The sequence below is a fragment of the Metarhizium brunneum genome, chromosome 1 (assembly GCF_013426205.1).
Source record: "Metarhizium brunneum chromosome 1, complete sequence".
Taxonomy (NCBI): domain Eukaryota; kingdom Fungi; phylum Ascomycota; class Sordariomycetes; order Hypocreales; family Clavicipitaceae; genus Metarhizium; species Metarhizium brunneum.
In genome coordinates, this window is record NC_089422.1 from 6,988,986 (window position 1) to 7,006,902 (window position 17,917).

At 50.1% G+C, this 17,917-nt stretch overlaps 3 protein-coding genes across 3 annotated transcripts; 1 reads left to right on the forward strand and 2 right to left on the reverse strand.

The window, feature by feature from the left end:
* Positions 1–2,493: 2,493 nt before the first annotated feature.
* Positions 2,494–4,862, reverse strand: DPP4 (Dipeptidyl-peptidase 5; the record flags this gene model as incomplete). Its single annotated transcript, XM_014692932.1, has 5 exons — positions 2,494–2,904; positions 2,966–3,129; positions 3,187–3,277; positions 3,343–4,311; positions 4,377–4,862. The coding sequence occupies 5 exons, from the start codon at positions 4,860–4,862 to the stop codon at positions 2,494–2,496; spliced, it is 2,121 nt and encodes a 706-aa protein (XP_014548418.1).
* A 1,626-nt stretch (positions 4,863–6,488) lies between these two features.
* G6M90_00g021310 (uncharacterized protein) lies at positions 6,489–7,425 on the forward strand (the record flags this gene model as incomplete). The annotated part of the gene is made up of 2 exons (XM_014692931.1): positions 6,489–6,661; positions 6,723–7,425. 2 exons carry the CDS (start codon positions 6,489–6,491, stop codon positions 7,423–7,425), a joined length of 876 nt encoding a protein of 291 aa, XP_014548417.1.
* A 996-nt stretch (positions 7,426–8,421) lies between these two features.
* scd2 (Protein scd2/ral3) lies at positions 8,422–10,446 on the reverse strand (the record flags this gene model as incomplete). The annotated part of the gene is made up of 3 exons (XM_066129870.1): positions 8,422–9,276; positions 9,375–10,109; positions 10,339–10,446. The coding sequence occupies 3 exons, from the start codon at positions 10,444–10,446 to the stop codon at positions 8,422–8,424; spliced, it is 1,698 nt and encodes a 565-aa protein (XP_065985876.1).
* Between the last annotated feature and the right edge of the window lie 7,471 nt (positions 10,447–17,917).

Sequence of the window (17,917 nt, forward strand, 5' to 3'; positions counted from 1 at the left end):
ATGAACTGATTGCTCTTGCGGGGACCCATGAGTGTCACGGGCGACATCTACAGGCGGGTACCTAGTATGTATAATGCCGACGATACATTTTATCCATGGGCACTAACTAGTATTAGCACTCATTGTTACACCACATGCAGACCCTTTACCCCGTAATACGGTCAATCAATTTACCCCAGGTGAGGTGCCATCCAGTGCCATCAACTGATTGGCAACTAAGTGGGCTAAGGACCACTAATTCGTTGCCAACGGGTACTAATATCGAACCAGACAGCGTTGAGGTTGGCTCAATGTTCGGTTCAACGTCAACGTAAAAAATTGCCGCGATTGCCTCACACTGGGGTTGCTCATTTTTAGCAGGGAAACCATGCTACTTGATCGTTTTCTTTGTTTGCCCTGGTTTTTTTTTTTTTCCTGCAGACAATGTATGGGGAGAAGGAGCCCCTAACACAACTGTTCTGCTGTCTAAGTACTCAAGTAGTTGAAGTCTTGCAAGGCGGTGCCTTCACGGCCGTCTACAACTCACTATACAACCATGTCCCGAGTGGTGCAAGGCAGGTTTGTGCTTTTCCGCCAAACTCAATCAACAAGTGGCGTCCCAACGGCCGAGACGGACTATAGCAGTCATGCATTTTGCTATGCCCGGCCCCAGAGCGCCGGGGCCCGTGGCTGCTTGGAGAAATAGGCTAGCTGAATTACATTACTATCGACACTGAATACGGAAATATATTCAAATACCCTTACTGCATGTCTGGGAATGCTGTTGGGGGGATCTAAGATAAGGACGCCCTCCGCCTTTGGCAACACCTTGGGGGAGAGAGGGACCCAAAGCATAACTGCTACATACTTGAGTAGATGTGATTTTGGACAAGAATAAGGCTCAAAGGGTAATGGGGAAGATTGCAAACCTTTTTTGGGACCGGTATAGCGCAAGGAAGACAGGGACATGCAGCCTTTCTGATGTCATGCAAGTCTTTACTTGAGTTGCCCAAAGACGAGAATCACATACATCTCTAATCAAAGAAGCGCTTTCGCTCCACATTCCACTATGCGTATTATCTAATTTCTGCTTGTTTTTTAGCACCCAGTACAGCCACTAAACTGATTCTGTGTAAACCTTGACGATCACATCACCCACGAATAGCTCTGCCAAGACGGCAAACAGAGTTGACATCTCGGAGCACGTTGTGAGAGTCAAGCTCCAGTTCAAAGTCGGGCCCCAATTCGAGGATACAGCCATCACACGTCTTCCATTGACGAAACGCGCTTCGCTTCCTGCCGGAATTCGGGTGAATGACGAGAGACAGCACGTAGGCACATGTGCTCTATATCTATCATGCAAGGCTTTCTACAGCTATTGACGATATTCCTTACTGCCGCCGTGCCTTTGGTCACCGCCACGAAGGCTAGTTATTAGTGATTGAATTCTCACTCGCGCCTCGAGGCAGCTTACATTTGGATTCCTTGCCCCCTCCTCTTGAAACATCCCACGTTCCTCCGAAACACCCTTGTATTGCCATGAAGTAGTATAAGTCATGTATATGTGCCCATGCTGACACAGACTTGAAATATTCTGGGCCGCGGACACATCATCCATCGCAAAAATTGCACCCTATTAGTGCATACTCCATATAAGTCTCAGTGAGAGTTGTACCGCCGTCGAGAAACATATGTCTTGCCACGACGCCATTTCCGTCTCGAGAATAGAAAAGCTACTGATGACGGGGACAAAGTAGCCTGGCTGGCGCACCTTGTGGCGCAAGCTGGTGTAAAGGAGTGGTGTCTAGAGGATTGCCGCGGACGGCATGTATCTTTACTCCTAGGTTTTCTCATTTCTACTATGAACAAGGGATTCCAAGAATTTCTCATTTCGGCATATATATCTACCAGAGTTTGTGTGACGAAACTCGCCGCAAACTTGCTTTGCGCTTGGGTGGGTTGGATGCATGGCCAAATGCGTGCTATTTTATAAAGAATGCGCTTTACTCGTCGACGGAGACGACATCCAAATCTCTTGTGGCATGGATTTATTTATCCCTGTCGAATGTCCATGTTCTCCTTGAGCGAGCGATCCGTTTGATGTTCCGAGCTATGGCTTTGGTTGAGTGGGTGTGGAATGAACATGCAGGATGTGTCTAGCTCTGTGTAATTTTGGTCCTTGTTTGGAGAGTTGAGACTTATCGCAGTTCGTAGATTCAAGCCCTTGCCTACTCTACTCTCACGAGTATAAGAGCAGAATCTGTATAATCCTTGGCTAGTTGACCATTTGTAAGAACACACAGAGCATGGTTATACAATACAGTACGCCATCGTGCTTACGAGGCATGTCGTCCATGTGCCCGTACTATTGTTTCTAGTTTTACACGCTTCAAAATTTCCAACGCTCCATGTGTAGATTTTCTATCCAAAGTTCAAGAATGAACAGATGAAAAACGCCAACGGCTGATGACCATTGATCGCCCAAATTTGGATGCTGTTCCATGTTCACAGGGTTTACCACTTCGTATCTCCTCTCTTAATTTCACCATTTACACACCTCTTGACCCAATCCCAGACCGTGTTGTGCCAGACAAGAGAGTTTTCCGGATCAAGCACCCAGTGCCCCTCATTTGGAAAGGTCAGCAACCGACTTGGTACGCCATTTCCCTTCAGAGTGTTGTAAGTCGCAATGCCCTCAGTAATAGGACACCGATAGTCTTTCTCGCTGTGAATAACGAGAGTCGGCGGCGCGTTTCGCCAGTTGCGTAACAACTCGGGCCGAGCAGGGTTGAAGCGTTCAAAAGCCATGGGCCGTTGCCAGGGATAGAGAGCGCCTTCAAAATTTCCGCCCTCATACAAGGCGTCTGTTTGCAAAAAGAATGAGGGAAGGTTAAAGATTCCGTCATGCCAGATCGCACAGCAGAACTATTTGCAAGACATGTCTTAGTCACGCACATCGGCAAAATAGCTTGCGGCTGCTACATACCTTGTTGATGATCTCATGTCCAAGCATCCAGCTAACCATGTAGCCACCGTAGCTGGCTCCGGCAAGCACTGCTTTGTCCTGGTCAAGATAAGGCAGCTTTTCCAGATACGTTATGAGATTCAAGAGGTCCTGAAATGGTCGACCACCCCATTCGCCATTGATCCCTAGATTTAGGCCAAATTAGCGAGCGTCGGCTAGCACCAGGATAAGCCAAGTCATACTTCTTGCAAACTCAAGACCATAACCCACGCTTCCTGTGATGTTGGGACAAACTATTACGTATCCCTGTTCTGCCCAGGCAGCCATGTTCCACTCCATTCACCAACCAGTCAGTGTGAACTTTGCGGATAAAACCAAAGTTTAGGAATACGACTCACCCTGGTGCTCCAAGCGTCATCCCAAGAAGATATCGGTCCACCGTGTGGCATCAACACCCACGGGTATTTCTTATTTTCATCGAAGTCGGTGGGCCGCAACATAAAACAGTGAACACATACATCATCCGCTCCCTCATACCAGAACTCTGTGACCATGTCTGGGGATAGCCTGAATTTTTTACCTTCACTAGTTGCTGATGAAAGGGTTTTGACAACGGCGGCCTCGGACACATTCACAACTTGCCAGAGGCTACTGTCTATGAAGCTGGAACTGGAAACCAGAACTTCATTCCAATTATCATCTTTGAGTGGATAACACGCGGACGCACTACCGTGCTTGAAAAAAATATGCGGCGTCTCCCCATCTGCAAGTTTGAGCTTCGACAGAACAGTTCGGCCACAGTTGGCACTTGTCATGATAATGTTTTCAGAGTCGCCAGCGAACTCGAACTCTTTGGGTGGATCGTGTTCTTTGTCGCCGCCACCCCATGTCGGCGTGACAAGACCGAAGGCATCGAAGGCATCGAGGGAATTTGTCGACGCCAAAAGCAAGCGAGAGCCATACTCGTCCCCACGTGGAACATGAAGAAAGCCAATCATGGTGCCATCGGGAGAAAACCGAATGTTAGACATTATGCACTCATCAACGCCTGATGGCAACTGTATTCGCTTGGGTCGTCCGGTCGGTGGTAGGGTAAACGAATCAAGAGGCACAAAATATGCTGAGCTCACAGCAAATTCTCCGGGATCCAGGACTGTTCGGTCCTGTGCAATAAAGACGGCGCCTCTATGAGAAATATCAAAGCTTGACAGAGGATCTCCGACGTCCAACATTCCTCCAGGTGCATCTAGTTCGTGATTGTTGACTAGGTTGAGGAGATGGCCTGCAAACTCCCACTTGCCAGACGAATCCTGTTGCAGCTTATTGTACCACAAGCTATAGGACTGTTGATTCTGCAACGAGGTCCACTGTGATGCAAATTAGAAAAGAAGTTGGCGAGCGACAGATGCTGTCATCCGGCGCTTGAACTCACAGATCGAACACGCGCCCCGTCAAAGATGCGGCCAGTGGAGAGTTTCTGGTGAGCCTCTTCGTTGTACAGAAGACCATCATCATCAACCTGACCAGTAACCATGAATACGACAGATCCGTCATCAAGTTTCTTAAGTTTAAGATTTTCAATCGGTCCATTGAACTCGGCGAGGGGGATGTGTTCCCAGGATCCGTCTCGTCCCTTGGCCACAATGGCTTGCGTTCGGCCCTTGTCTCCAGACTTGAGAAACAAAATATCATTGGTGCCAGGGACCCAAACGGCATCGTGAACTTTGTCGTCATCTGATATTTGGGATGACTGACGGGTCTGCAAGTCCATAACACGGACTTGTTTCTCAGTTTTGTCACCGAACTTGTGGGTGGAAATCGTGTAGAGGGCCAGCTTGCCATCGTGATTCGGAACCGCGGCACTCCTCCTAGGGGCTCCGATGAGAGTTTCTGCGGTCAACTTTTGAACACGAACCATGATGACTGCTTCTGTGTTTTGATAGATTTATCATGGGTGAAATTTCCGGTTCAATCTCATTCATGTATGAGAGAGGTGCAGTGGATGTCATATGAAGTTCCACCAAGAGGTGTAAGTTGCCACTAGGCAGGGAACGTATGGTGCATACGAGTATTAGGTACTCGGTAGGCCGTGACAGAGTGACACGCAGCTCGGTATATTATGTACGTGTATTTTAACCGCGGCGACGGTGCAGAAATCTACTTGAGTATTAGGCAGCTTGCGCAACCATAAGAAATCAATGGCGGACTGGGTCCAGAATTGGGACATACATATTAGGTACCTAGGTTATTAGCTATCTAGTACCCATCAGATAAGTACCTACAAGTAGCTTCCACGGAAGCGTACGCGTAGGTGCCAGCTTAGTGTACGCGTTGGCTCACGCGGCCTGGATGGGCAGTTCGGAATTTGAGGTACAGAAGGCAAGGGCCAATGTTGCCCGTACGCAGCTTTACTTGCTGCTACAGAGAAAGCTCGGACATGGCATTGAAACACTTCGAAAATCGAAAGGAAGATGTCAGAATGCTTGTAGTTTTACAGTAAGAGGTGTAGGAAGGAGCAAGGGGAGACTCAGGAGACAGCACCTGGAGTCAATGATGTCACTACCAGACTCCAGCCTGCGTTGTACTTGCCGAGTGATTCGCTGCGAACGTGTGTACAGTGGGAGGCGAGGCATCGGCTGTCATAAACTTTATGTCCACCCGTTGGACATCTCGACACCACTTAATATTGATCCAACGTTAATAAAACCGCACGGTCTTAAACGTGGCCATCCATCCACGGTCATCTCCAAAACCTTGCTGCTGCCATTGAGTTGCAGAAACGGCAGCACGGGGTTGCTGTACCAGGACTTGATTCAACCAGACTCCAGCATCATCCTTTTGCACGCCATCACCCCAGGCCGCGACTACCCGCATTCTCGTGTTCAGAATGGCTGCCGGCATGTGCCCAAGGCCCTGGCTCCTTGTCCCCAGAAGGGGCCCTTGCTTCCACCATATCCGAGTGATTGGACGAGTTCGGGGCCTCTTGTCAACTGGCCATCCATGTCCTCTCCATGTCCCGTCTCCGATTTCGGGGAACCCGGCTGACTGGCCGCCCGGCCCGGTCAGCATTTTGAATCTTCGTCGACGCTGGTCCCCCGACGTCAATGCTCGGGGCACTTTTGACACGCTACGTATTTTCAATTCATCTCCGGAAATGTCCTGCAAGCCAGTTTGCTGACTCGCTTCAAAGCACACCGTACTGCGGGGGACTTGGAGACTTCCTTGACATTGTTTGCGCGGCTGTGCCTCAGGGCTGAGCACATCATCACCAGGGCGGGGGCGTTACGAAAATCACGACGAGCTTCTGCCTCATCATCTTGGCAAACCAGAACTTGAAGCGATTCCACGATAAAAGGATTCCCAAGAGCCGCAATGCGTCTGCAGCAATCGTTATTCGAACAGAAACCTCAAAGAAGAAGAAGCTGCAATAAAAAGAGACCTCACCTGGACCAGCCTTGTCGAGCGTAGCTTCTGTTCAAATTTCCAGTCGCTTCGTCGTGCCTTTGTATCTGTGCTGGCTCCCAGGGGGAAGGCTTTGGCCATCATGAAGGTCACCAATGAGTCCGAGTTGGCGACAGCCACACCAACCTTGGAACGTGCTACTGAATCAACACAAAGGTGGAACACGAAGAACTTGGGATGGAGACTGGCTGCTGATGCTGCCGGTGCTGCGTGCGCTGGTGTTTTGGTCGCGCCAGTCATTTCCATCATTGATCGGTACGATTTTTCTGGAAATCTCCATCTGCCGCCTCATATCATGCTCTAACATGTGAATCAGATCCATCATGGAGAATGCGTCCGGACGCAGTTCCCTCCTCGACTCGATCCGTTCCTCTGTTCGAAATTTCATCCTGCGACCCGGACCCGCGCTCTTCTCTCGACCCTGTGCCCTCATCTTCATTTTGTACGGCGGCACATATCTGACAGCCAACGCACTCGACACGGCAACATCCACCGCCACCAACAAACCCGCTACAGCCATCTCCTCCGGCCCAGGTAAATTTGCTGCCTCATCGGCCGCCAACGTCGGCCTATGCATGTACAAGGACCGCTCGTTTGTCCGCATGTTTGGCCCCGTGGGCGCTCCTCGCGCAGTGCCCTTGCCTTCCTATGCACTGTTTACCCTGCGCGACTGCTTGACGATATTTGCCTCGTTCAATATTCCCCCCCTCCTTGCGCCTTATATAGATTCGCGTTTATCCACCGAGTTCAAGAAGCACCTTTCGGGTCAGACTGCCGCGCAATTCGTCGCCCCTGCCGCCGTACAGTTCCTTTCTACGCCCCTGCACCTCCTTGGTTTAGACCTATACAATCGGCCCGGCCAGTCTCCTGCCGTTTCTTGGCGTGATCGCTTTCAAATTGTTCGATCCAATTGGCTTATTAGCTCCGCGGCCAGAGTGTGTCGCATCGTTCCGGCTTTCGGTGTTGGGGGTGTAGTCAACTTCAAGGTTCGGCACAGCTTGATGACAAAGTTGGAATAAAACCACATCTGCTTCTGCCGTCTGTTATATAATGGGTCATTTTATCTACAATTGGCATATGTTCATGGGTTAGCATCATGAGGCGTTGGGACTGTTGAGATGGTACTGTGTAGTGTGATTTTTGAACCTGTCATCCTCTATTCATGGAGTGCAGGTAGACGCCATAGAACGGGAATCATGAAGAAAGAAAATCTCACTTTCGCATCAGGCCACTTGCTGAAGAACGCGTTAATTTGGAAACAAATCACTCGGCATGCATTAATAGCCACGGCTGTGTCGTGCTGGTATGTACACTCATTAGGCCCTCCCTCCTAGCCGCGACTTAATCTGTGGTGTATCAAAGTGCCGCCCTTACCAGTTCAAGCCGCGCAACTGGCTTCGTTTCCATTTACTTCGTTTCTCATGCTCATGCTCATCTCAATTCATCAACTGAGTCATCGTCTTCGCCTTCTCCACGCCGTCTTTCCTTGTATGGGCTCTCCCCACCACTCCGCTCATCAGGCATCCAACCTCGTCAAGGTATCAAGTCGCCGTATTCCTAGCAGCAAAAGCAATTCGTCAAACCAGCTTCCGGAACGCCGTCCCCAGACCAAAAGTCCCCTATTTAAGTAGAATCGGACAAGTCGAAAATGTTAAATTACTCCACAATCATCAAACAGGATCCACGCAAAGTCCCTTTACAATGAGCTAAACATGCAAGTCCCCCCAGGTACTTATGAACTGTATGAAGGCTTGCATGCTAGTAAAGAATTTTTGTTGACGGGGACAAAAAGAGTCGAATGCTGCCCCTTGAAGAGAAGGGGGCGGAAGCTGCATAAGAACAAGTGGCTGGTACAGTGTCGCAAATACATCCGTATTCCAGCTACTAATCATATACCCAAAAAGAGGTGAAAAAGTGAGACAAACATGTTTTGAGCTCCGTGATCTGGTTTTTTTTTGTGTGTATGTGGATGAGGCTTAGAAATCAGGATGCGAGCAGATTCGTGATAGCATCTCTTATGCAACCTCGACATAGAGAACGAGTTTCTCATGCCGCTCAAGAGCAAAGTTGAGATCACTGTCGCTCATTAAATTAGGTTTGTTTCCTGTTGGCTCGTCCTTATAGAAAAGTTGTAATTGATTATCGGGGCTGAGTTTGAGTCGATCCCGAATCTTGTCACACAGCTGCTGATAATCAACTTCGGACGGTACACGAATAGCGATAAGATCACCATTGTAATACATCTTGACTTTCATCACGGCTTGTTGTGGCTGATTGCTTGTACCCTGTTGTGAGTTGCTCAATTGTCGAGATGTGGCAGGGAGTACGGCATAGGCATTTCCGTTCAGGTTGGTTCGGGAGCCGCCGTTTCCAAAACCTTCGGCGGACGGTTGTGAGCCCTGTGAAAGCCGCATGTCCTCATCGGCAGAATTTGGAGCGATCTCATAGTCTCCTTCACGAGGAGCAAAGAACTTCTTCACCAGGTCGCATTTCGAAACGCGGTCTGGCTGGTCGAGAAGATTTTTAACATAGGCATCGAGGTTGTGTAGCCTTGCCTCTGTGATTGCATCTGTGACATAACTGACAGGACCTGGCATGTATGGTAAAGTCCTTTTGTTCGTTCCGTCATGACCAGCCTCTGAAGGAAATTGGTTGAGAAGGGCAATCTGGAAGTCGTAAAAATCTTCGTAGTATCGCGAGAGTTCCCAATGTCTGCCATCCTCAAGAACAGCCACGATAACAAACCAATATTTGTCTTCGGCAAAGCAATATCGAGGTATCCAGGCTCTGACTGGCGCGTATACTGGAGTTATTTCCTGGTTGTGAGCATATTGTTGGGACTGGGAAATGCTGTGTTGCCCGGCACGGTGCTACGTGGGAGATAAATTAGTATATGGGGGCAAGAAAGATGGTAAAAATATCACACCGCGGGGAAACCACCGTGGTGGCTGAATGAATGAGGCCATACCTGTGATCCATTCTGTGCGCTCTGTCTCCCTTCTTGAAGGCTCATACTCTCCATACCTTGCTCAACTGCCCGTTGACCCCCTGCATCAGGGCCCGCGAACTTACCCAGAGTAATGCTGCTATTCTTATAGTTTGCCGCCATCCTCTTCCATTCCTCCACACTCGGAACCCCGGCTCTCTTCACAGCTTCCACTGCGTTGGGAACAACCTCTTTAGTTCTGACATAGCGAATCTCGACGTATGAGACGGGGATCAAGCCAGGACCGCCCAGTCTTGCGATGGGCTTGGCAACGAACCACTCTGGGGTTGACTGGGCGATGATGATGATTTGCTCATTTTTGGTAGCGCCCAACTCGTCTGGCCGCTGGGCCTCGAAATCATACATGACGGTGGCAAAAATTTTGTTGTCAATATCGGTAGACTTGGTACTACGGTGGGTGATTGGTACCGCTGTAGTAATGGGGTGCGGGGCATTTTCGCTGTAACCAGAGTCATGGTCGGGACTCTTCGCGGTAGGCGGCCTGCTATTGTCTGACTGGGCACTGTCTCGCTCGGTACGGCCTAAGGCTTGGAAGAAGGCGACCGGGACGAGGCCTCGGGCATCCGGCAGGGCAGGATTGCATGCCTCATACCAGTCTTGGTCGTTCTCGCGGCCAATAACGTGGAAAAAATCTCCTTTGGAAAAGCTCAACTCTTGCGACGACTGGGCTTCATAGTCGTACAACGCTCGAATCACCTGCGGGGAGACCAAGTGTCAACACTCAAATACTTGCAGGGTGGGACGAAAGTAATAGCATAGGCGTCTGGAGAAGAGGCAAAAGAGGAAAAGGAACGAAATTTGTATCCTAGAATCCGCTGCAACTGTATCTCTCGATATTCGATATATGCCACATCGCCTCGGGAGGGAATGGGCTGGGTCGTGGGAAGGGGTGTACTGCCAAGGCGAGAGAGGTTCGGGAACCAACCTTTTTGGGTGGGATGATGGCGACAGCAGACTTGGTCGCTATTGAGGTGTGGTGCTGCTTTTCCTTATCGCCCTTGATGGACCGACGAAGAGCCTGTATGAGGGCCATCAAGATTAGCAAGTCGAGAAACTTTGTAGGATATATGGAGTAGTCTGGGTATGTCGGATCATGGCGGCGTGGCAAAACATCTGGTACTCAATGCGGGGTGAAAACGAAAGCGAGAAAGACAAAGCAAAGGAAGGAGCAACTGTGCGCGTAAGTGCTTAAACCGTCCCGCCACGTAGGCAACCGAGCAGGTGCATCTGAGCGAGAACAAGAACGCACGGGAAACGCACGACAGCTTGTCGAGGTCCTCGAGACAAAATGCCCAGACTGTGGCAAAGGTACAGAGGGGGAGTTGTGCAGTGACGAGGGCCGGAATGCAGGGCCGCAACCATGAACCAGACGCGAGCGCAGATGAAAATTCGAGATGCGCATGGCGACGCTGCTGAGCAATGGGCGGCAACGTACCTTCATCCTGTACGACTCACTCTGCGACTTTGCGGCGAGGGCTGGCAGCAAAACGACGGCAAAGAAAGACAAGTTGTCGCACCGGAAGGGAGAGACGGAAGGGTCCAGAGTAGGAAGCGCAAAAGGTGAGCACTTTGAAGGGGGGCGGCGCAGTTAGTTTGCCTGTGCCTGTTCCTCGTCCTGTCCGGTTCGATCAAGCCGCGACAAATCCACTAGGCGTTACTAACAACCAGCCCAGCAAGGTCTACCTGGTCTACCCGGTCTTTGGGTCCTAGCCGGTTTGGTGGCCCGGTCTCACACGTCGATGTCGCCCAGAGGTCACAATGGTGCAGTAGCTTGGCTCAGGCCTTGGGTGGGTGGTCGGTGGATTCGAGGGTGGAGACGCTGGAGGCGCCTCACAGCGAGAACAGCGACTTTTCGATGCTGGACAATAAGCAGCAGGCCTGGCAACACTCGAGAGGGGGGCGTTGATGGCAGCCGTTTGATCGTTGGGGACTGGCGCGAAGTCAAATTCGCCGGCTTGCGTCAACCGCAGGCTGTTCCTGGTTAGTATGCGGACTGTGGACTTGAGGGTTTTCCAAGGCAGAGGAAAATTCACGGTGATGGATGCTGTTCGCGCTGGCGAAAGATGCCCAGTGTACGCGTCTTTGCGCGGAGATGGCGCACAATCTTGGACTGCGCAAGCGATGAAGGTTGAATGAATGTCTTGTTGGGCGGAGGAATCGCGGAGCAAACAACTGTTGGTGCTCGAATTCTCGCGTCGTACCTGTACGAACGACGAGCTAATAAGTCGGTTGTGAACGGAAAGTCGTATTTTGTCGCGGGCTTCGAGGTATGTCGTCTTCGACAACTTTATATTATTGATGCTGCTTGGCTAATAGCTTTTCTGGATATGGCTTAGTACATCCGAGGGTGAGAGAGCCAGGGCGATACGCCAAGAAAGGGTAGGTAGCAGATCGAGGGAGAAGATCAACAACAATGTCTCATGGCAAGTATGACGACAGCGGAGCCGGCAAGTGCAGGCCGGAAAAAAAGAAAGAGAGAGAGAAGGAGAAGGGGGGACTAAGGTGAGGACGTTGCCGAATCTCGAGGAGATATGGAGATATGGGGACGGGCCCGGAGGATATACCTTAGCAGATATGTATAAGATGGAGGCAAGGGAAGTGGTGGATTCTACACATGTATACGCTCGGGCACTCTCGTAGTGTGTGATATCAACGCTATGCGTGTCTGTCCACTTGAGCATTTGGGCAGATATGACTACATATGTTGGATCAAGTCGAGCCTGGTGTGATTGATGGATGATACTCCCGAATCTGGCCTCCAGCTGTTTGTCACCACTCTCTGCTGAGTCCTGACACCGATGACGAATTGACTACCTGCAGACATGGATACTGGGGACCAAGGACGGCGAGTACTTGTTGAAGTGAATATCATGGACTCCAACCTCCATGATCCATCTCACGCAGGCGCATCAATCTGAACATTCCCAACTACTCATCACAACAGGGTTGCGTGCTTGCGTCTTTAATGGCGAAGAATATGCCAGAAATCCGAAACCAGGCAATAGCATGGTTGCTTGGGCACGGAACACTTAAAATTAGGAAGTAGTGCATACACACGACGCCAGCACATGCAGGACTTGGGCAAACCTTTGCCGCCGGCTTGCGTGGCTTGCAGCATGACGAGGGCTTGAATACTACCATTGCTTTGCCTTGATGTCTGCCTGTTGACCAAACATGGATGTTCTCCCCAGGGACAAAGGAGTGTGAGATGGATGCATTGCCTTCAAGTGCCCCGTACGAAAAGTCAAGGTGATTGGAACTGCCAAATACAAATACTCGCGGCATCAAGCTATTGACAGGTAATGACGGAGATTTAAACTGACATGGACGGGTCAACGGTTCAATGTTACCGTCAATGCGGCAGGGGCGCCGGCATGGAGTCCAGGGGAGGGTGTCACTGTGTGGTTAATTCGTACCTCAGGCCACCACGCCGTCCTCTGTGGTCAATGGGCAGCATTCAGCATTGAACCCAACATTTGAACCGCGAGACTGTGTCTGGTGGCCAGCGGCTGTCAAAACTCCAAGTACCAGACGTTCAATGTTGTTCTCGCACAGCGTTCAATACAACCTTGCCACATTGTGTAACTCTGCCCTTCTTTGTTTGCATTGCCCCGTCTATGCGTCTTCCTCTTCTTGGCCCTTGTCCAACCTCGACCTCCCGACCGTTAGTTGATACGAGGCTCGGAGCACAGAAGCATACTCAAGGACAGAAGGGCCTCCTTTGATACCTGCCACTTCACAACAGCTACTTTACGCAACCACGCGCATCTTTCCAGTGTGCACATACGCGCATGCACGCACGCCCTCCCGCCGAGCGCAGAGACATGGCCAGGATCGTAACTGGGCATCATATACTCCGTAACGATGCCTGCTGGGGCCGGACATGTTGAAGCCAGCCATCCCTGAAGCCAGCCATGCAGCTGCGGCTTTCAGTGGTCTGGAGTGTTTCCATGCACGCATACATGTACATACGACAATATTGGCGGCGCTTTGCCGCACCCCTGCGTCCGTTGAAGTCGACTACAACATGAGGGTTGCATTGCTCAACGGCTGCTTTGGTCTTGGCCATTTTCCGTTCCATCTTGTCCCACCAAAGACGGTTGCTTGTCGCGTCTAGCTGATGTACGACATGTTAGCTGTTGATGTGCAAAAACAGCTGAAGAGTCGTACAGCAAAAGTACTGTATTACCTTGGCCTCAAAATCCTACGCCCTTAAACGCCATGATGCTATGGATGACGTTTATTGGAGACGTGAAAGGAGGCAGCCGATGGCGTCTTGACATTCCCCGTGGATGTTCGATGGACTCTAGCAATCAGCTACAGCGCAACGCCGTTCACAACCAGTGCCACCAATTGATAGCAATTTACATGCAACAACATATGCACCCCACAGCTCGCGATCCAGTTTATGTGTTTCATCATCTCCAGGCTATGCCCATGCTGAACTGCTCAACCGACGCCAAAGGGCTGCATCCACCTCCCTTTCCGATTCAGCCGGGGAGTCACCAGTGGCAGTGGAGGTAGAGGTGCCAGCGCTGCATCTGTCATTCTTGCATAACAACATCGATATTGACTCAGTGGACGGAGACGAATGGCACCAATATGACAATGCCCGACTCTGCTGAAGCTTGGAGAGAACGTTGCATGTGTCCAGCATGACACCAACCATATCGCGGCCATGGCCAAGATCAAGCATACATGCAGAGCCGAGTACAGAGTGCAACTCTTTCGGCATTCGCCGTCGATCGCGCATCAGCACGCCACAAAACTTGCAACACACACACAATCGCCTTATTCACTCCCCTCCGTCTCCAAAATCCCAAACACCAGACGGCTTTGATAGCCAACTTTGGCACATGGCCGCCCAGACCATTGGGCCCCTCCGCCACGCTGATCGTCCATGCGCATAAAGCGGCATAATAGCCGACCCACGCGGCCCCCGAAAAAGCCGTCACTGGAAAGCCGGTCTTGAAAATTGAGAATTGCTTCCAGTCCAAGACGGCGGGAAGCAAAAAGTCCTTGGCCTCCCATTACACCCGGCAACTGTTTGGTGCGCCATGTGATACTGCGATAGAGACGTTGTTACCTAGCCATCGACGCACACCAAGAACAGTGTTTGGCAGAATACACTTGCCTAATAAGAAGTATATCCCTACTATACCGTAGTATATTATCGTATTTAGCGCGATACCCAGGTACCTATCTGGTCAAATTCTTTTTGCCTCCACTGCATCCTGCTATGGACTGGTTGGCTGGTACTAGTACTTGTGTGCAAGAGAAGTAGAAGTCAAGGTCAACCATGCCATATTGCAGCTCTCCATCCACCACCATCCCTGTCTTCTATCGCAACTCTGAAACAATGCATCTGACCCTTGTCATGGATTGGGCGAGGGACTGCATTGACGGATATCTGTCCTGCCGGTGTTATACTCCATGAAGTTTGGTTTGCGCTGCTTATCCGCTTATCTGTGATTTTCAGATTCGAGATTTCTGGAACATTCAAAGCGGAATCGAACCGTATAGATATGCGCAAGTCGCGGCCCGCTAGCCAAAGCCATCTCGCGATAGCCTCAGCCACCGTCATCATAGAAGCAAACTGACTTTGTGCCGGTGACTCACGCCGAGTCACGCCGACAACCTAAAATGCCCACACACGTAGTATATAAGCGAGGTCTGCCCTCGTCGGCACTCCAAGTCGACTTTGTTCCTCTCCATCCAAGTCACTCCTCTGCTGTCAAGACCACAACCACTGCAACCACTCACTTGCTGACATCGCCCACAGCTATCTACTCTCACTACCATAGTTGCCTGTTGTAACCTTTAGGGGCTAAAGCTGACAAGGCCAAGGGGGCAAAAACAACACCACCAATAACGATTTAGAAGCCTTCTATAGTAAAAGGAATACTAGCTTTAGGGTTAAAAATCCTGATTTGAGGGAAATCAAGGTGACCAACCAGGTGATCAGGGATCTAGAAAAGAAAGCTTGGATAAACGCGGAGCCTAGAGCACTTGGCTTTTTTGGCCCTGCTGGCCTTTGGGCTAGTTTAACAGCTTTTTTGCTGCTGCGTCTAGGCTCCGCGTTCATTACAGCCTTCTTTTCTAGGTAGGTCCCTTATAGCCTGGTTGCTCTCCTTGATTTCCTTGGAATTAGGATTTTAAGCTTTAAAGCTGGTATCCCTTTTACTGTAAAGGGCTTTTAAATCGGTATTAGTTTGTGTTATTTTTGCCCTCTTAGTCTTGTCAGCTTTAACCCGGCGACTTGCTTGTGTTGGGCTTTGCGTTGGGTAGCTTGCCACTTTTGGCCATGTTATTCCTGTGAGAGTAGATAGCTGTGGGCGATATCGGCAAGTAGGTGGTTGTAGTGCTTGTAGGAGATTTATGTGGAGGCAGGTTATGGTCTTGACAGCAGAGGAGGCAGATGACTTGGATGGAAAGGAACAGGGTTAACTTGGAATGCGGGCGAGACCTCGGTGACGTACTGCATGTGTGGGCAAGACACAGCACCAATTGCGCTGGTATGTCTGACGCGTCGCGATGCGCAGACGGTCTACTTTTCTGGTCTCTTCCTGTTCTTGGCTTGATACAGCCCAAGAATGTGTTATTAGATGTTGCGCTTGCACGATCCTTGTGTCATGCTTGTAATCTCATTTGACTTGAGAGAGACAAAAGAAAAAGTTAATAGATATGCGTAACTGGAAACACGGACGCGTTGTGCCTGTCTGGATGGCTATTTTGGTGTCAAGGCCAAGGAAGACTGACGGGTCGAGGTGTAGATGTGAGTGAGTCCTTGTGCGTCAAACAGGTAGAATACAGATATAACTGGGGTAAAAGTTAATTTGGGGGGGGATTTTCGCTGTGAAGCTTGCTGCTTGATCGAAAGCTGCAAATACATAAATTACATGTTGAAACTGCAAAAAATGCGTCTGATGGTCCCGCTCAGCCTTGATTCTAGGAACCCAAGAAGAGAAGCGCGCTGTGCCGATGCCCCATGGAATCCTATCTGGTAGTCGCGTACTGGGACAAGTCCATTGCTGCCTTGCGGTTTGTTCCGCCGCGGAGTGAGGTGTCTCGATTCTGTTCTGTTTCTATGCGGACCATCTCTTCCATCTCGTTGTTCGAGACTTCTATAGGTCCTGAAGCCCCGTACGCATCGATATCAGGTGTGACATTTCATATGGAAATAAGGGTTCTTTGCCACGCTTCATTGTCGTCGTGAATTTGCCACTGGATACAAAGGGACGGCCATTTTTGGAGGATGACTTCCGTGAAGGCAATGCTGGAATATCACATCTGAGCGCGAGTATTATACTTTGGGCTGCCTGTGTGAGGCTTTTGAGTGAAGAATCCGTATGCATATCGGCCTTTGACAGCTCTGTCGGCCACTTGAGTATAATTCTCTGAAATGCTTTGCAGGAGGTTCATGCGCTGGGTTCTGTCATTCCTCGAACTTGAGTTAGTTAAAGTCGCGAATCTGGCGTCGTGTCTCTACAGAGGCTTCTGGGCGTGGGTTTATCTCTACCGGCATATTTACTTGGTACCTTCCAAAAGGAGAACTAGATCAGTGTACACACGTCAATCCTGGATGGGAACTTGGCTCCATGTCGCGAGACGGACTGCAACACCGAGTATTTGCCTAAATATTTCATCTCCGACAACGCTTGTTCGCGGGGCTTCAAAGTAGCGGTCATGGTTGTAATCTCTCAGCTTGGGAACGACATCAAGAGAGCTTGCCGTCGGCCTCACACGTGCTACTCAGCTTGTTTGCTCCAGATACAGCTTCAGGGTCGAAGCCTCAGCCGAGTTTCTGATGATGCAGTTGTTAACCCCACGGCACATGTAGAGCTCCGCCACCCGAGGGAACGACTAGGTGTTGTCTTTCTACGAATTGCCAGCTTTTTGTTGCGTAAACGGACGGTGGTCTGTAACGGCAGGCCAGTAAACCATCCAACATCACGCCTGGGTGGCTTAGTAGGTGTGTCGTTGACCAACTTCATCGACTCTGCAGCACCAGTCACCACAGGTCCTATTTTGACTACCTACCTAGGTAGATAATATAGAACTCGCCTCGTCACAAGTAGAGACTATTGCCATGCCAAGTAGCAGCATCCTCCTTCGATGCGAGGTTGGCAGACAACTGAAGCTGTGTGTCTGATTGGGCTTGGCAAGAAATTTATCTGATTAAATATGCTAGGCTAAACTATGAAGCGATACACGTCCCCACACTAGTCATCATATCCAGAATCATCTCCGTATCTGTATGCTCTATTGTCAATTGCTGAAGGTATGGTCGGTTATTTTACGTGTTGAAATTGGAGAAGCTATGTTTCGTCGCTCGTCGCATTGAATGCCAAGGGTCATGGGTATCAGGTCCGGATGAAAGACGCATATGTAGCCAACACCGCCCCGCTACATTGAACGAAAAAGGCAAGTGTCATAGAAAAGAAAGAAAGAAAATCGGTCATGGGAATCGTAGTCGTAATACCGTTTCAAACCGGCCAGGTTGC